This window comes from Mauremys mutica, chromosome 25 (assembly GCF_020497125.1).
Source record: "Mauremys mutica isolate MM-2020 ecotype Southern chromosome 25, ASM2049712v1, whole genome shotgun sequence".
NCBI classification, from domain to species: Eukaryota; Metazoa; Chordata; order Testudines; family Geoemydidae; genus Mauremys; species Mauremys mutica.
The window spans coordinates 3,875,588-3,895,863 of record NC_059096.1 but is presented as its reverse complement, the minus strand read 5'-3'; the positions used below and the strand labels follow the sequence as shown (position 1 = coordinate 3,895,863).

The 20,276-nt window shown below is 43.0% G+C and overlaps 1 protein-coding gene across 4 annotated transcripts in view; it reads right to left on the bottom strand.

The window, feature by feature from the left end:
- Positions 1–20,276, bottom strand: part of FBXL20 (F-box and leucine rich repeat protein 20) — a 72,681-nt gene that overhangs the window by 34,891 nt on the left and 17,514 nt on the right. For all 4 annotated transcript variants that reach the window (XM_044999387.1, XM_044999389.1, XM_044999386.1 and 1 more), the window contains 2 exons: positions 17,833–17,894; positions 4,632–4,686 (listed from right to left, as the gene is read on the bottom strand). In XM_044999387.1, the coding sequence (XP_044855322.1) occupies positions 4,632–4,686; positions 17,833–17,894 (117 nt within the window). The remainder of the gene's footprint in view (positions 1–4,631; positions 4,687–17,832; positions 17,895–20,276) is intronic.

The following is a 20,276-nucleotide window of genomic DNA, read 5'->3' as shown; positions in this document are numbered from 1 at the left end:
GAGTCCAATGACCTGGGCAGATCTGGGGCCTCAGTGGTACAGAACTCTTAGACGAGTGACTCAGCAGTAACAGATGTCAGCTCCCCATGCTGGCTAGATCCCAGGTAATCAGATCCCTTCTTGGCAACTGTGCTCAGCAGTCCTTCATGTGTGACTGCTGCATCTGGATTCAAGCTCTGGCTCTACCTCCCATTTGGATCCAAAGCCAAACACAGCTTCTCCCCCCCCCCGCCCCCCCCAGGGCAAGTAGGGTAACTCTAGATCTGTGCTCTGTTTGAATTCAGGTTTTGCAGCTCCCAGAGTCACAGGAGGCCACCAGATCTGGATCAAGATTGTACAGCCAGCTCAGCTGACTGGAGGAACCTCCCCCTCCCCCCCATGAACAGGCCCAGTCTGCTCCTGTGTGTCCTGACAAAGCCCATGCTCGACAGGCATCTCCTCATGTCTTTTAAAAGAAAAACCTGGCTAAATGACAACCCATTACAAACAAAATTTGCCTCAAAAAGACAGAAAGAGAAAAAAGAAAAATTGACAAGGAAAGTGTCAAGGACACTGTGCAATCGGAGCTCGCTGCATCTTCGGCATTTAGAAAGGGACTGAGGGGTAGTTGGGGCCACTCCCCCTTTCATACCCTCAGAACTCGTTAGGATGGGGGCAAGAGGCGAGTGGCCTCAATGGACACTGCTTTCTGGAAGCTTGTGGCACAGGTGCCTTGATCCTACAAGTGGGAATATGCAGAGGTCACTCAAAGAACAATTGACTAACACACAGAGACTATATATTTAATGCTCAAATTGTTAACTAATCTAAATGGAGAGAACTCCTAAAAACTGTGAGCCTATGGAATGCACCGAGGACCCTCACTGGGAAGGGGGTGGGGAACTATATAAATGTGCCCAATACCTACAATGCGAAGGTTTGATGTGTGTGACCCCACTGATCATTATGCTGTTCATAACTGTCTCATTGTTCTCTTGTGCTCCTCAATTTCATTTGTTGCATCTGCTTGTTCTCTGATCTTATACTTTGACTGAAAGCTCTTCAGGGCAGAACCCATCTTTTTGTAACATGTTTTTACAGTGTCTAGCACAATAGGAACCTGAGCCCAGCTAGGGCTCTTGGGTGATACTGCAATATAAATTAATAAATGTGAGGATGACTGGGACTAAGCAGGTTTCAATAGCTAGGGGAGAGAGAGGTCTGAGCAGGATTAAACATCCAAGAGGGGTGATCTGGTGCTCACAGGCTAGCCAAGCAGCCAAGTGTAACTTCAGTCACTCAATGCTATTTAGTGAGACAGAGGATACTGTAGATAGTCATTCATAAGCTGAATATTTTTAGTAACAAAGGGAAGATCAGAGAAGGAGGTTGGCTTATGAACAGGTATAGAGAGGGGAAGAGGTGGGACACAGCCCCCCCCCCCCCGCAACAGAGCGGGCAATGAGAGGCAGCACAGCCAGAAGGGAAGAGGCAGGGTCAGTCTCTCCGCTTCTGGCCACGCTGCTCTCCCACCAGCCTCCGAAGCAGCTGAAGCTCTGGGGCTGGCAGGCTGCGGCTGCGTCGCCCAGCCTGCCGGCAACTCTGGCCAGGCTAGAGACATCCTCCCCTGGCCCGCCTCAGGCAAGGTGGGAAGGGATGGGATGGGGAGAGTGTGGGGGGGTCCCAGACTAGGGGTGGGGCGGGATGGGGTTACACGGGGAGAGGTCATGTGGGGAGGTCCCGGGTTAGGGGTGGCGTCACATAGGGGGTGGTCACAGGGGTTACTCCCCTGATCCCCAGCTTTCCCCTCCCCAAATTTTCCCACCAGTTGCTGTCCCGGCCTGTCAGGGTAAGCCGCTGGTGGGCTGGGACATTTTGTTTACTTAGGTTTACCTCCATGTCTGCGGACGCTTGAGGTAAACAAAACGTCTTGGCGCACCAGCGGCTTATCCTAATGGGCCGGGAGCCAAAGTTTGCCGACCCCTGAATGATACGGTTGGCTTATGAATGGGTCATAAACATTTGCCATTTTTACTTTTCCATCTTAGGGGTGGGGCGCTGGGTTTATAAATGAACCGTCTTATGATCAAGTATATATGGTACTTGGGATTTTATCTTTTAAATACGAAGTGAGTAAATACACCATCTCATACATGTGCACATCATGGTAGTTACGAAGGCAGAGGAGTTACTTTGCATTCATAGAAGCCAATATGTAGCTATTAACTCAGCTCTTCTTTTAAAATAAAGGAGTGGCTCAAGCCACATCGTACAACAATCTGAAAAAAGAAAGACTAAGTTGTTAGTGCAAAATATCAGCTGACTTTAATTGTTCATACATAGTTCAAGGCTGCTTATATCAAACTTGAGCACAAAGCAGGTTTCAGAAATTTAATAAATCCAGTGGGGGGTGGGGGAGAAGAAGGAGAAACAGAGAGGGTTTATAATTAATACAGTGATGGTTAGCTTACTTATACTATTTACCACATGTATAATATTTGGAGACCAGATTCCCATGATAAGGTCAGTGCAGTTAGATATAGTTAGGAACTTGTATTGGAAATCACTGCATCTCAAAGATTACCTCGGAACGATGGAAAAACTCCATCATATTTGGAACATACAGTCACTGCCCAGAGAAGCACCTTCCTGCTCTGAAAGGACAGAGTATGTACTGTGGGGAGAGACTAATTTCCTAATACTCCTGGTGTAGGAGTATCCAGAGAAGCCAGATGAGCCCTCAGCCTGAAGTTTCTCTCTTCTAGTGCAAGGAGTGATGATGGCATAGCAAACGGAACATTGAGTTACCGGAGAGTCTCACGCAGACAGAGAAGGCACTGGCCACAGGAGTCAGTCTAGTATGACTGCCAAGCAGGAAGTGCATTTCTTGAAGCCCTTATGAGGGTTGGTGTCCCAAGATGGCCCAGGTGAGGGGGCCCAAGGATACCAGGATAAGGACAAGATGTGTACGCTAAACTATTCTATGCTACTCTAACCACAAGAAAAATAATCTAGGCCAAGGCCACAAATGTAAAATCTATTTACACTAGGCTACAGAGGAACTGAGGCAGTTGGGGGCGGGGGGGGGGCACGCACACCCTTATGTAGAGTAGGGCAAGTATGTCACTTGCACAAGATCTCTCCTGTTTCCCCTGAGGACAAGGTTTTATAAAGCAGTTCCACAGCTCTACGGCAGGGATGCCATAGTCCACAAGCAGGAATACACAGAGTCCTCCAAAGAAGAATCCATTGTTAAAGTTTCACCTCCTTAATAAAATGCACTTTGCAAAACATTTCCGTAGCACCATGACTGCTTTTGTTCACTTTAAAAGGTGATTTTTTTTTTTAAAGAGAAGAAATTGACAGGCTTTTAAAAATATGTATTACTTACCCTATGAGTGAGAACAAGTAATTGGAGGCCTGTAGCTTGTGTTTATTAAATGCAAAAAGGTACATTAAAGTAATGTTAGGATTGCAGTTTTAAATACATAAGAGTCATGAAATATAGCACCTGTAACTCTGTCATCATTCTATTTATAATACACAATCGCACAAGCCATGCACTGAAGTTACCATTACAGTATGATGAAATACTGCATGAACAAGGAGGTAGAGTTTACAGTAGCTGATGGAACCATAATGGAATTGTCTGATTTCTGTGCATTTAAAATCTCAATCGTGATACTGCTTTTATGTCCTGTTTTTCATTTAATTACCTTCTCCCCCTTACCCCACCCTGGAAAGTATGAAGTGGAAAAGAAATGTGCCAGTGGACCCAAAACTATTCAGCTTTCTCTTACAGAGTCAGCTGATACTGGGATCGGCCAATAAGGTAATTCCAATATACTAGTGACTCCACAGACAAAAGGATTTTTATATAAGCATTTAGAACTTGATTAATTTATATGATTCATTACGGTAACTTTTCTGTGAACAAGGTATGTGTCTTGTTAGATGATAGCAAGATAAAAAGCAGAAATTCTGGACAAGAATCCATAAAACAAGTCTAGTAGCTCCAGTTGAATTGGCACTTGGGTTAGTGGAAGTTGCACACCCATTTTCCCTCAAGGAGTCCCGAGTTGAACTATGTTTGCTGAGTTGCATGAAGTTACAAACTACTTTACTAGTTAAACACTGAATGAAATACTCAGTTCTCCTTCCATCTCTATTTGCATCAGCTACATTGGAGCAGAAGGATAACTGATTGTGTTAAAGTTTAATTCACGAACATGGTATATCTGCATTAAAAGCTCAGATGTTAGCACAACTCATTTAAAAACATAATTTATCTAACATGAATTGAACACATTTTCCCCTATTAATAGCAGCCCTTCTAAAAACTGTTCAGAAAACATTTTTTTAAAGTACTGATGTAGCTGGGTTTTTTCTTCAATAGGGCCTTAGCTGCCACCAAAGGGATATACCTAGACATTCAAACCCACTCTCTGCTGTGGTAAATACCAGAAACTCCTGGCATCACTAGATTAACTATGGAGAAAGAGGAATATGTATAAATAGCTGAAACATTCTTTGAACAGTGTTTGCTGGCATGTTCTTCCCAATCTGAGATAAAGAGGGCAATTTGGAAATGTCCGAGTCGGAATAAGAGAAATAGTGCTGATAGATTTTAACTGATACATAAAGACTCTTACCCTGGAAACCTGAGCACAACGACACAGAGTGACCACATCCAGAAAAGAGAATATTCTGTAAAGAAAACAAAGACAAACTTTCTTTATAAAAGGTATTTTGGTTATTTGCATCTAAAATAAAAAGAAAGTGGAAAGCTTAAAAAAAGCTTGAAGATAGAAAACTTCTTTGTAATGCAGATGAAAGCTTGACTGCAAATAAAAGTGCAGACCAAGCAGTTAACAAATGAAAGCAGAGTCCCAGATATTGGACTGCTATGAAATATTTAATCTTGTACCTTGTAGTATTTGCTGACAGAGTAAACTGAACAATTATTTATCAAAACAGACGCTTCTTGCTACCTTGTCGCTCAGCAGTCAAATGTTCAATTAGTTAAGGAAACAGCAGGATAAACGATTACAGTTCAACACAAGAGAACAGTTGTACAAAATCTGTTTACCAGTGAAAAATTCCTTTATCCTTAACAATTGCATAGCTCCGATGGCACTCAGTGGAGTGCATAACAAGTTAAACACCTCAGTAAAATCTGAGGATCTGGTCCCACTTCAGAAATTTATATATAATTTCCTGTGGTAATTAAGAATTAAATACTACAATATGAGAAATGATTAAAAACATTGTCGTCCTCATGCCCCAAGGATGAGGTGGAAGGAGTATCTTGCTTTGAAATAGAAGGTAAGTGCAATTTGAATCAAGTCAGCAGAGTTCATTAGTGTGCCTGTGTAATTGTCTAGGTCACGTGTGTCAGGAGTGAGCTGGCTGGGTCACTCCTACATGGAATGCAGTTCCTTTGCATGAGGGCACTTCCAAGTATTCTGAACAGCTTGGTGCGCAGAAGTCCATCTACTTATTGCCCTGTTTATCAGAATCCGAGAAGCAGTTTGTTATACTTTGTTGTATTTTTCACTGGGCTCAGTTTTTCTACTCTCCAGTCATTTAAGCATACACGAATAAAGTACAAAATCCACTTAAACTCAGAGGAAATAAGGTGTTTATTAATACTGTTGAGAAGCACTGGTCTAGGGGTAAGAGATGAGAAGACAGGCAGGCTAACTGTAGAGAAGGGGAAAAAAAACATGATTTGGGAAACATTTGGAGTTTGGAAAATAGAGCTCAAAGACATTAAACAGCAAATGCTCATGATGGCAACTATAAAATTGAATTTATCACTGGTCAATAGTTTACTGCAAAGATAAGACGTATTTAGTTAGAGAAAAGACAGTATACATACTCATGCATCTATGAAATGTGTGTATTCATATTTAAAATTGAGGAGTTTTTAGAAAGAAGGAAGCTTATTAACATTTGCATTATACAAGGGTTAAGAGGATAAGCTATTTTTTCCAGGTAACTATTGACAAGGTATTTTCAGTTTACTTTCATTCAAGGTGCCTTTGTTACTGGAGTAAGTGTTTATATAAGGTTAGAAACATCAGTGACTAATTTAACTCTATTCACACCCAGATTTTCTCTACTGTATGTGGCTGTCAGCGATTTGGGGGTCAATTGAACTATTAAATCCCAGAATTTTTTGCACACATTTGATTCATTTATTTTTTCCCCTTTTACATAACAGGATTAGTTTTATTGTGGAAATAGCTAGGTAATATTTTAAAACTGCTGTGACTATTATGCAGGCTTTGCTAGTGAGGAATATGGTTAGACAATATGACCGATACACATCAACCAGTTTCAAAGTGCCATAAAGAAGACTGAGAGCTTCACAAACAAAGATTCCAGAGCATTAAGCTAATCCAGGAAATTAAGGCTGTCTAGATAGTCCACTGACACGTATGGCGGAAGTAGATGGGGCACCTAAAGACTCAATGCACCCCAACACAGCAGGAAGTTGCTGCCATAACTGAACTAGGAGGGACCTGGGACGAGAGCTGAGGGCACTGTAGAAGTTGGACAAGGATTTGGAAACCCTCCAGCAAGTTATTCCCCTTCTTCACCCCTATGAGTTTACTTTAGAAAACTCCTTCTCACTCCCAAGTCTCACCAATTTCTGATCTTTCTCCAAATCAGCTAGAGAGAAAGCTAAATCTGAAAAGAAGCAGGAGTGAAAAGGCAAAGACTGATAGGAATGGTGGAGAAGTACCTTATATAAAGTGGATGACTGAAATCTCTGCCTACTGCTTGCTGGTTGGTGGGCACAGATACTGCAACAGTTGGGACCATGAGGTGCTCAAATGAACAGTCCTTTAGCATAAGTAGGAGGGGGCTGGCAGCACGGTGTTCTTGGTAAGGTGTCCACTGTTCTAGACTTCATTTACCTCCTTTGTTTGAGAGAGCCTGGATATAGTGATCTCAAGAAGATACTGCAAGACTCCGTTCATCCATCCCTAAGAGGGTCTAGTGCAGTGGTTCTCAACCATATGCGGCCCGCGCATCCAATACTATCTGTATGGCCCTGAGGATGTCACATGGGCCACAGCTATGTGCTGATTGGGCCGCAAGCAGCCCACGGGCCGCAGGTTGAGAACCACTGGTCTAGGTGTAAGAGATGGAAAGACAGGCAGGCTAACTAAAGAGAAGGGGGCAAAAGCAAGGTTTGGGAAACACCTGGACTTTGGAAAATACTGCTGGTAGTTTGTTTTTCCTTGCATGATTTATAAGCCTGGCAAGATCCCTGGGCTGAAACTGTTTTATATTAATTGTGTAATGCATCCACAGCCTGGGATAGATGCAGAGAATAAATTGCATAAAGTCAGCGGTAAAGCTAGGGGAAAGAGGCACTTAAAATAATGAACAAACATGTACTGCTGACAAATTCCACTTTACACCATGTAAGAATTAGGAGGGGTTATCAAGGCTGCTGCTGCCAACAAACCAGCAGGACAAAGCAGTTTTTGAACATTAAGGTGCATACTTTGTATTCAAAGATAGTACAATTATTTGCACAAGGTAATCTGTAAGTAGAAAAGCCATGGGTTTGCAATTTTTCAGAAGTGGAGACTGGCAGGGCGGAATGACATGATATGCTACAGCAAACAGCATTATCAAAAGAGAGTGAAAAACTTTGACATTGTCATCAGTGGAAGCATGTCTGCTGACTACCTTGAAAGGAAATAAGATATTTATCACATCCACTTCTCATAAAGACAGACAAAAATTAATTCACAGACATGCGCCTCGCTGAAGGTCTCATTTGTCAACATGCTGAAGGTCAACCTCATTAGCCATTTTGTTTAGCTTTGTTGTAGGAAATAGGGTTGCAAGCCCTTGTTTTCATTAACCTTCTGACTTCTGGTGCTCAACAACTCTGCACTGGCTCTTAAGTAGCTCTTTCCCCTACAGACAACACGGAGAGAGGGGAGTGCACCATGGGTGGGACAGAACAACAAGAAGCCTATAGCAGAGCATTGAGAGTTTTATAAGCAAAGCGGTTAAGGCCTTGTCTACCAGGGAAAGGTTTTTCAGTGTGTTTTCCCCTGCTATAACTACAGCAAAAGAGTGCTTCCACACAGCTTTGTTTATGCTGGCTTAAGCTACTTCCCTTGTGAATCATTGCATTCACAAAGCTCTGTGCTTTTTTTTTTTTTTTTTTTAAATAACCACACAGCATTCTGGGCACATACCCCATAGTGCAATGTTCTGCCACTGGATTCTATATATTCTATGATTTTTCTCGATGCATTGTGAAATGCTGCCTGGAATTCTGTGGCTTGGGGGTCAATCTAAAACTTCCATGACTCCCCTTCTGACATCCCATAATTCATCTGTTTTCTGCAAGCCAGCATCATTTCCACGCAGCATGGAGGAAACACTGCTGAGCGCAGTGATCTGGACAGTCATTTATATAAACAGGTTCTTCCACACGTATTGGCAGTTGTGTAGCCAGATAGCTTTGAATGAGTTGGTAGACAGCCACTGTCATGCCTCAATGATGCTTATGCTTAATCTGTCCCATCTTGTATTTAGCCTGGACACTGGTTACTTTCTCCAGACCTGAGGAAGAGCTCGGTGAAGTTCAAAAGCTTGTCTCCTTCACCAACAGAAGTTGGTCCAATAAAAGATATTACCTCATCCACCTTGTCTCTCCTATCCTGGAACCAACACTACAACACCACTGCAAATACCCTTTTGGCAGCCAGTCCACAGTAGGGTGGGAAAAGAACAGTTACTTATTCTACAGTAACTGTGACTCTTCAAGATGTTAGAGTGGATTTTGCTATAGGAGCACGTGGGCCTCATGTGCACAAGATGAGATTTTTTTTTGCATAGCAGATCCATTGGGGCAGTGCATCACCCGTGGCTGCCTCATGCTCCCATACAGGGACATAAAAGATGGGAGCACAGGCCATAAAAAAGGCCAATGTAACTGAGGATTTCTAAGAGTGGAAGGGAGAGAAGGCAGTGGGATCCACATTGACCATATCATCTCAAAGGACCACAGTTACTGCAGGGTAAGCAACTGAAGTACTGCTCTCCTGAACTTGGCATCTGACCTGGCAGCCAGTCCAAGGCATGGTGTTTAACAAAGGTCAGTGAGTTGCCACCTTACAGATTTGATACAGGCACATTCTTGAAGCAGATGGAGGACACTGCTTGTGCCCTGGTGGAGTGAGAGGCTCACCAGCCAGCTGATAAGACAGCGAGATACGCTGTTATCCATTTCAATATTCTCTGTGAAGAGATAGCTTGACTTTTAAAAAATCTGGCTAGGGCTATAAGCAGATAGGGAGACAGTCTGAATTGTTTGGTCCTTTCCATATACATTCATAGATTCCAAGGCCAGAAGGATCATCTAGTCTGAGCTCCTGTGTAACAGGCCAGAGAACTTCACCAAAATAATTCCTATCTTTTAGGGTGTGTAATTTCTCATCTCCCAGCACAGAGCATAGTTTTGGGAAGAAGAAAGGTAGGTTGACTGACTGGTCTAGATGAAAATTTTAGACCACTTTCTGCGCTGTTTTAGGAAGGTCTAAATTAAAGTAGTAACCACAAATAAGGGAGGTGAAGGAGGACTGGTTATGACAAAACTTGTCTAGAAGAAGAGTCTGAAGCTCAAAAGAAAAGTAGCAGATAGGACACTTAAGTGTCCTATCTCACTGCCACAAGCAGACAGAGGGAACTGAGGGAAGGTTGCAATCACTTTATCCTTTATACCTTCACACAGAAGTATGAAGTGATGCAGGGCAACGAACTCTGCTAATCAGAAAATTTCAATCTCATGTGCACAGGGCACATGCACACCTGCTGTAGGATCCACACCGACATACTGGAAGTATGATCGCTTTTTTCAACCTCATTTTCTGGTCCTAACATCCATTTCATTATTACACACAGCTCTGGCTCCAATACTGGGTTTTCAGAAAGGAATCCAATACCTTGTTTGAAAACTTTTAATAAACCCTCAGCGTACAAATATCTTCCCTCAAATTAAGCATGACATCAGCCAACATCAGCCCTCATATGAAGACTACGAGCACTTTGGAAGCAAGGAAAATACTCTTATTGTCTCTCTGGATTCTTGTTACATGACACACAAGTATCTATATCTATAGGAACACAACCGCAGCTAAGTCATCAGGCAAGCTCACTTTCCACAAATTATAATTCTTCCTCCATAGAAATTCCAAGCCATTAATAAATATTCCAGTAACAGGACTAGCTGTCAAACTCACTACTCTGTCCCTCTCTTTCCCCTCCCCAAGGTATAAAGGATGCTAACATGGCTGACAATTGCCCCTTTCGCCCTCGAGGATACACCTCTGAGGTCAGAGTAAACACAAAAGCACATGAAAAGTTTTCCTGATCCTAAAAGTCCATCTCTATATGGTTCAATATGCTTAGATTACAGGGTTCTTACTTTTCATTTCTCCTGCCTCACCTCCCTCAATAGCCTCCCTAGGTTCATGGAAGACAAACAATGAATTTAAAATCACGCTCTTAAATAGCTAATAAAATTAGCTTTGTTTAAGCAAAAAAGACCCTTCTAAATGCTGTCTGCACTACTTTTTCCCTAGTCTTTTCTCATTGATACCAAACAATGACTCAGCAGAATCAGACTATGAAAAAATACTGTTTCAGCAACAGTCACTACTCTGCTCTGCACTTTGGCTGTTTCACAACTTGGCTCCAACCTATAGCACCCCACAATTGCTGGAGAGAACACAGCCGCACACTGAATGTCCTATAGGCTGAATGACCTGAAGTTAGTTTTCCAAAGTAACTCCAAGGACAGGCTTTTCTCCTCCGAGAAACTGCTAGAGGGGAAAAACAGGTTGCCCTGCATGGCTAGGCAATGATGAAACAGGGTTCCTCCTTCAATACACACACAGTATGGGTCATAATTAAATACTGGGCTTCTCTTCACCCTGGTCTGAATTATGTAGTCTGCACAGTAGAAACAGAACACAAAAACCCAAGCATGGATAATCCAACCCTACTTAAAAGGTAATAAACATTTCTTGTTAATATCCCATGACTGTTTTAAAATGAGAATGTACAACAGGGAAGCATTCTGTGCTTTCAGAAGTTTGGACGAGACCTACCTAGTCCTTCCTAGATCCTACATATAGCAACATTCATTTATTAAAAAGAGCCACCTCTTGGTGGTGTTCCAAATTATTTTGGAGGCTATGCCTAAGAGCATGAAAATGTTGCACAAAACATCCTTCTTGTCCACTGTACAGCTCTATGTTGTTATTTAGCAGGCTAATAAAAATAGCTATCACTCGGAATCAAACTCCGAGAAGCTGGTAAAAAAATTAACAGGTTATTTAATAATATATCTGCATGAAGACTCCTAGTTTTGCCTTACTGGATGAGAAAAATCAGCTATAATTTCAATCAATCATGAAAATACTCATTTTGTTTTTAAGTTCTACACAGCATATTTATTTTGATGAAATACATCTGCTGACATTTGACTGCTATGTTGTCGCACTTGGCCTTTGTCCTCCTCACAGAGGAGTGGCAGCAAGAATATAATACATGCTGTTTAACTTCTGTTCACACAGTCATTGGAAGGGGAGAGGCAGATACTTTTCTAAATATCAGCATTAACCCAAGTCAAATCTGATTGTTATGATAGAGATTAAGTCATTCCATTGGAAAGCAACAAATTATGACCATTCTTCAATAACAGTAGGACCAAGGGGTTCAGAAAAGCTTTGTGAAAGGGCAGAATACTGCCCTCTCCGGACACACTAGCACAGTCTACAGCAAGGCAAGTAGCCACAATATATTTTATGAAGAAATGTCCAGCACATTTCTATCATTCCAACTTCTTCAAATCCAGTCAGGATTTTCTAAGAGATTCCTTACTCTCTCCAATCACCACCACCATTTCCTCTGACACCACTGAGGCCTGGTCTACACGGGGGGGGGGGTCGAACTAAGGTACGCAAGTTCAGCTACGCGACTAGCGTAGCTGAACTCGAACTACCTTAGTTCGAACTACTTACCCGTCCAGACGCCGCGGGATCGAAGTCCGTGGTTCCCCCGTCGACTCCACCACTGCCGTTCGCGGTGGTGGAGTTCCGGAGTCGACAGGAGCGCGTTCGGAGTTCGATATATCGCGTCTAGATGAGACGCGATATATCGAACTCTGAGAAGTCGATCGATACCCGCCAACCCTAGCGGGTAGTATGGACGTACCCTGAGAGTTTTGCCTTTGACTTCAAGGTGAGCTGGATAGGGCCTTTAAAGATATGCAGCGGTCAAAAGACTACCATCCAATTTATCACCTTGACCTTCAACCCAGTGAAATGCTATTCAAGACATAAGAATGTAAGAACAGCTGTATTAGGTCAGACCAATGGTCCATCTAGGCCAGTATCCTGTCTTCCAACAGTGGCCAATGTCAGGTGCCCCAGAGGGAATGAACAGAACAGGGAATCATCATGAGCCATCCCCTGTTGCCCATTCCCAGCTTCAGGGAAACAGTCAAGCTTTGTTCCCTTCTTATTAAATTGGTTCCTATGGCCTGACCAAGTACGCACAGACTACAGTTTGCTGCGCCTCTCATTGGTGAACCATTCAATTGTGTTCTGTTCTTCACTCATTTGGAGCAGAATTAAAGCTAGCGAAGGAGAAATCAATATGGAGGTAGATGCAAGCCACTGCACTGTGTGCTGAGGCAAGGCAGGAGATTATGGGGCAGCAGAATGGGGACTGAACAGAAGGTGATCAAACCATGAGAGGGGAGGATTTTAAAGCTGAGCGACCTTATGTGAACCAATTTGGAAAAGGCAAACTCCTCAGGGCCAGGGAGCCCAGGCCAGAGAAGTGTATATTTGAGGAGTAAAAATTCCTTAGGAAACTAGTAGATATCACCATTTTTCTAGGAAAAAAACAAAACAAAAAACTTTCAGACTTTCCGATGGAGGTTGGCCTACATTCAAAAGTCAATTGGCAGCTTGCCTTAACGTATGAATGCCCTTTCTCAATGGACTATCGATGCCATCACGTTAGATAGTACAGAAACTATTGGCACACAGCTATTTTGGCAAAACAGACGTCTAAATTAACCACAACTAGTGCCAAAAAAGAAACAAATTCACCTTTCAGAGTCAATAAGCCAGCTGTTGGCCTGTCTCAGGGAGGGTGCATCTAAATTGACTGCTACACAAACCAAGGAGCTAGACATTGTCCAAATAGAAGTTGGTAGCTCTGCGGGAATGAGAAGGTGATAAACTGAATTCCACCTTTTGATGGTTTGGCTCTTTTAGAAATGTACATTTCTTTAAAAGGTGTAAACCCCTAGAAATTCATCTGGCAGCCGCAGAGAGAAGCAGCTGAAGCGGGTACAGCAATATCATGGGGTGGGGGGGCGGGAGGGGAGAGAGAGAGAGAGAAGGGAGGAGCAGAGACCTAGCCTGAGTACCTCATCCCTAATGCTCCCTGAACTCAGATCTGTGCAGAGACTTTTGGTGCAGCAGGATCCACGTCATTCCACCCCTCACTCCAGCCATAAAAACTTGGGAGCAAAAACTGCTGGGAGTAGCCAGCTTGAGACTCAAATGGGCAGAAGCAGAGAGAAGCAGCTGAAGCAGGGACATGCAGACTCTGATATCATCAGAAGGCGGGGGGGGGGGCCTTTAAAATAGCTTTTGTTGTGGACATTCTTCCCTTTTTGCTGGATTAAGTGCATTCACTCCAGTCTTTCCTGCCCCTTCCCTTACAGTCGCTTTATTCAAGCCTCACATCTCATCTTCCATGTACCCCTTATGTTCTACCTCCCCCTTTAATGTGACCTTCCTTGTCTCTTCCTTGTCTCTTGAAATAATCCTCTCCCAACAAAGCTCCACCCTGCAAAATTAAAAAACAACAACAAAATCATGGAACTAATATGGCTTTTGTGAAACTTCATAGTGTTCACCTGCTTGTATGTTACATCCCTCCCCTCCACAACTCTTTGTCTGTCTTGTCTATTTAGATTGTAAACTCTTCAGGACAGAGCTCTTATTCTATATTTGCACACTGAGATCCCTAGCCACTACCATAATACAAAAGTATTTGGGGCAAACCCTGGAATTTGAATGAAGATTTCGACTGCAAGATCATACAGACTGATAATTACGCTGTACAACTGGCTTCTCTTAAGAGGGATACACTCACAGAATGCAAGAATCAAGTCACTATTTCCAACAATATTCTGGGCCATGTAGCCACAGCAGAACTGCTTAGTCACTGGTTTAAAATCTCTTGCTCAGGATTCAAAAGAGAGATAAGCATTTAGCATATTTGCTCCCATATAAATTCAAATCAAGCATAGCTTTTTGGATTGAGCAGGGGAATGGAAATCACAGACTCTAAACCCAGAAGAGACCATTGTGATTATCTAGTCTGACCTCCTGTATAACAGGCCCCAGAATGTCCTCAAAATAGTTCTTAGAGCATGTCTTTTAGAAAAACATCCAATCTCGATTTAAAAATTGACCTTGGTAAATTGTTCGAATGGTTAATTACTCTCTGTCAAAAATTACGCTTTACTTCCAATTTGGAACACTGAGATTACTTTTAATCTGTGCCTCCATTTCCTTATCTGTAGAAAGGACAACGAATCCATTCCTACATATTCTCAAAAGTGTTTAGATAAAGACCATTTGAAGATGTAAAGTGCTATAGGTCTTCACCAAAAACCTCAGCAGCTAGGCAGGATGAGAGAATGATAATGAATTTCCACAGATTTCTACATTGTGTGGGTGACAAGACCTATTGTCTGCCCATTTTGCACCCTCCCACAACCGAATGGGCTCAAGTACAGTTTTTCACTTCACAACCACATACATGCGACGTCAATATCATCCTCAGAATGACGGAACTGGAGAACAAGAAATTATCCAGCAGCGTTGCTTACACACACACACACACGTCTTTGTCTTGTAGACACTGACATTCATTTACAGGAGATCCCCCTAGATAAATGCATCCAAGTCTCTTTCAAAGGCTGCACTGTCAAACTGCACTAATTAATTTTCACAGAATGCAAATGGTGGATTCCAGCACTCCAACCCTTACTTATGAACTTTACCAAGGAAAAGTGATATCAAGGGATGAACTACTGGTAACCTTCCCATACTAAAATTGCATCCAGCCCTGGGATCTTTGTCTGCACTACTGCTTCCATTGACTAACACAAGTGGGAGTTTGAGAGTGCAAAATACCCTAGTAGACATGACCATAGAGAGAAAAAGCTCTTTCTCCTAACATCTAGGATAAACTTCTAGTCCTTAACTTCCAGTTGCAACCACTTCCCTAGATTCAGAAAGGCCTATTGACCCCTCTGAGACCTTTCCATTGTGACCACAGTGCCAGAAATCTCATCCAAGCTCTAGTCATCTACTCCCTTCTGGCCTTGATGCCTGCAACCTTTCCCCCCCTCAAGTCCATTCAAATGATGCTACTAACATCTTTCTAGCTCGTCACCAACTGTGTCCTCCCTTCTAACTTCCTCCACTGGAACCTCTTCTTCCACTGCATCAGACACAAAATTCTTGCCTTATCAAAACCCTTTGCAATCTGGACCCAAACCTACCTATACATCCAATTATCTTATTGTGAGGGTCGACTCCTACCTTTGCTATACCAGTGATGCCACTTGATCACCCATTAGTCCACACTCACTCCCATGCCGCACTTACATGTGGTAACTGGTTCAGAACTGTACATGCAGCTAGTCTGTGCTAAGACATCCTATATCTGTTACCCCAGCCTCCTCATCTTCCAGCTTATCTCATCCACCTATGGAGGCTTGTCTTTTATACCGTAAGCAAATGACAGTCCCTGTCCCAAAGAACTAAGTGCATACACTGCAGATTCAAAAACAAATATTCACAACAGCAAGGAGAATTGAAGGTGTCAGTTGTGAACTAAACATTTTATAGAATAATCAGTTATTTCTGTTCAAGATTTACTCCCGTATTAGGAAGGTTTGAGATGCCTGTGGAGATGGTTCTGGAAAAAGTGTTTCTCAATAGAAACCACCTGATGAAAACTCAAACGACCAGAGCAAGATTCAATGTAGCAGAGTTGGTGCTTTGAGTGGTGGGTGCACCCCAATCTGTGGCCAGTAAACAACCAGACATTACCCTTCAAGGAAGATTAGTGAATTACACGTCCAGATGCTACAATGACAAGAATAATATAAGTAAATTTTTCCAGAACAACTAAGAGACTTAAGAGCCCAAGTCCCAATGATTTGCATTAAAATCACGTAGGTGTTTTTGAAAGCTTTTCCCAACATCTATGGCTCCAACTAACGGGGTATTCTGAGAAGTAACAAACATTACAGAGTATCAGATAATCTTTATTCATCCTATTTTAAATGGACTAGTGCTTTTTTCAGAGACCAGGGCTCACCTCCAAAGACTTTTTACTATCATTAAATCTTGATTATCACTGAGCAATACTTACACGCATTTCAAGAAATTTGCTCATTTTAATAATTCAGATCCTCAGCACAGACTGACAGCTGCTATTCTGTACAGGGCTATGCTCTAGTCCAGGGATGGGCAAACTTTTTGGCCCAAGGGCCACATCGGGATGCAAAACTATTAGGAGGGCCGGGTAGGGAAGGCTGTGCTTCCCCAGACAGCCTGGCCCCCGTGCCCTATCCGCCCCTTCCCACTTCCCGCCCCCCTCAGAATCCCCGACCCATCCAGCCCCCTGCTCCTTGTCCCCTGACCGCCTCCTCCTGGAACCCCACGCCCCAAACCGTCCCCTCCCACCCCCCCCCGCTTCCTGTCCCCTGACTACCCCGACCCCTATCTACATCTCCACCCCCTGACAGGCATGGGAGTCCCGGGGGCCTATCCAGCCACCAGCTACCCCCCATGGAACTCCCTGCCCCTTATCCAACTCTGCCCCCTTACCATGCAACTCAGAGCAGCAGGAGCTCACAGCCCCATCGCCCAGCCAGATTTAGCTGTGCTGCCCATGTGGCTGCAGGGGAGGGGCCAGGGGCTAGCCTCCCCAGCCAGGAGCTCAAGAGCCGGGCAGGACAGTCCTGCGGGCCGGATGTGGCCCGCAGGCCGTACTTTGCCCACCTCTGCTCTAGTCTGAGCAAAACAAGAGATGGAAAAAGGGAGATGTTTTGGTTTGTTTGTTTGTTTCCAGATTTGAAAAGTAGCTGCCACTTATGTTGCTCCATGTTGTTTCACTTCAGTAGTAAACGTCAAGGTAATACTCACAGCATAAGAAATAGACTGAGATACTAACACAAGCTAGATTCCACAATACCATGACGGGAGTCCCATCCCATGAGATGCTGAGCACTCGGCTCCTTTTTACAGCAGCTGCAGCTAAATGTGCTCAAGTGGGAACTTGGCCATCTTCCAAAAGTTTCTCACATTTTAAGTCTTTGGGAGAAAGGGGTTGTGTGGGGTTTTTTCAGGTGAAACATTTCACATTAACAAGAATATAGGCAGTGTGTCCTATTTTAGACTGTATAGATATTAGCCTATACCTAGCACTTATTTTCATTAAAGGCCTTTTTGACCTATACCTTTTCATCTATGAAAACAGAGGACCAGCAAATTCATTTAACACTTCACAAAGACATAAAAAGCAACAGCAAAATATTTAGCATAAACTGTTGCTAACGCAGGCCCTTGATCAGCGTAGTGTTTATGGCTTTATAATTGAAGCAATCCAAGCTCATAACTTATGAATGAACCAGCTAAATTAGCTATTGCTTGTAAACAGACACACAGAAATTCCCCAATTTCACAAAACTGGAAGGCAGCTTACCGAAGCAGCAGTTCTTTCGGAAGTTTTTTGTTGATCACAGCTTCGTCATTGTTTGAGAACATCTGCAAACAAAAACAAACAGTTTAAACCATTTAGCCACCCTGTATTTTCATTATAAACCATTACTTCTAGGAGCAAAACTGCTGGGTAACAAGACAGTTTCAACTACATCAATAGGGCCAACTTCGTGCTTAAATTCTCAAGTTCTTAGATTGGGCACCATTGCGTGATTGGCATTTTATGCCTGATGTAGTTTTGCTCAATTGGGCCAAAAATGCTTCATGGGTTGATAAAGAGGGATTAATTATAAATAGTTCTGGGAGAATAGGGGTTGTTGGGTGTTACAGACTGAAACCTACCCTATGAAGGCGCATCTGCTCACATATGCTAACAAGGGACTTTCAATCCCTGTCACAGTGCTGTGAAGATGCATCAAAGCACAGGCATTTCCAAGGAAAGAGAAAAATGGAACATTACACCAAACAACCTTGTGCCACTAGTGCCAGGGGACAAGAAGAACCGGAAAGAAAGGCAACAATGAGGCACTCAGGGAGCCACAATGTACAGGCAATGGTGACTCAGGAAGGGTGTGTGCTGGCTCCTGTTTCCTTGACAAAAAGTGAAGAAAAGAGCAAGGAGAGCTGATGAGGAGGAGGTATTGATTGCAACTCAGGAGCCTAACTAAGGGTACCACCACTACCTGTACAATTGCAGTAAAAGGATAAAGGAACAGCTTTTGTGAGCGTTGAAGAAAAATCACCAGCAGTGCTTTGTTCCCCTACAGGATCGTGACTACAAAGCATGGCCCGAAGAGTAGTATGATCTGCAATGGGAAGAGAGGACTCAGGGAGAATACTACATTCCTCTCCATTGGCACGTAAGCAAGAGTTTGTACACACACACACACACACACACACACTCTCTCTCTCTCTCTCTCACTCCCCCCCACATTCCTAAAGATTATTCAACGACATAGCAGTCCACTAATTTACAAAAGGGCTCGCTGATCAGCTAATCAATTTTAAAACCACCTCACTAGCTGTATCAAAAACAGACTAGCCAAGCCACAGTTTTCTAGTTACCAACGAGTCTTATAAGGAAGGCAGGAGGGCAGAATCTCATGTGCTCCCATGGATGATCTGCACGTATTTAAAGGCTTAGTACTTCCTCACATTGAAAAATGCACTTAAACCTGGGGGAGGGGCAATTAGAGAATACCTATGAATACCCAGATCACTTTTGTCTGCAGCCTTGTTGCCCTATATTCTTGGGTCAAGCATTCAAGTTTCCCATACCTATCATACAGTAATGCTGAAGCACATTTCCAACTGACAGTGACAGAGTGTTATATCAAACCTGGCAAACAAACAAGTCTAAAAATAACAAGTTTCATTCACTGACAAGGTTTCTAACCTTTCTCCCAAAACACATGCAAGAACTGTTGTGTATGGATAAGTCATACCCCACAAATGGAAAGCCTAACAAACAAGACTGATGAGCAGTGAAGCTACATTCTGAAAAGGTTGATTCTTATCAGCTGATTAAGTGGGCTTCACTAAACCAATCTGGCTGTATAGATGCAAGGCAAATACACCCAGCATTAATACACCACAAGGTAGGTCACTCTTCTGTTGACAGAGGATCAGATTAAGAATTAAAAAAGGACATTAGAAATCTCCTATGTCTTAAATAGGCTCTCTGAAATACAAAAGGCAAAGTAAGGAAAGACCTCTGAACGTTAAAAATGCTACAGGAGACCAGAAAAACTCCAAACTGTCCTTACATATATCATACTTTAACACGATAAACCACCATGCTGCATATATGTAGGCTCTTAGGTAGGTATCACCTGCAGACAGAGGTAATGAAGAAGGTGGTCTGTAAATGAAAGTCCACAGAATATGGGTTTCTTTTCATATATATAAAAAGTAACACACGTACCACCATCCCAAGCAGATATCAGAACTGCTCTTTGGAAATAAGGGTAAAATTTTCAATAGCACTTAGTGATTTACAAGCCCAAGTTCTATTTCCCTACCATTAATATTACCTGATGCCTTGCAGGTAACCATAGTGTGAATCACAAGTTTGTTGTGCTGGACTTGGGGCTGACTATGACCGGAGTACCAAAGCAGCATTGTCAACATTCTGGGAGCTGTGAGTTGCCTACAACAAAACCCACTTGCTCAGTAAGAAATGAGATTCTGGATTAAGTCCTATTGGCAGAGTAATACAGACGTACAGAGGTGTACCTGACATCTTCCCCCATAATTGTCGGTGCCAGGATTGCATGTTTGAACCAACATTCCACACACTGTGGTGGGTGGGGAGAGACAAGCCAGATAACAGTAGGATAGCAGTTAGAAAGATTCATGCTAGAAGAGATTATCCAAGGCACATAAAGTTCTGAAATAGAGATGACACCTAGAAGTGGACAACTGAAC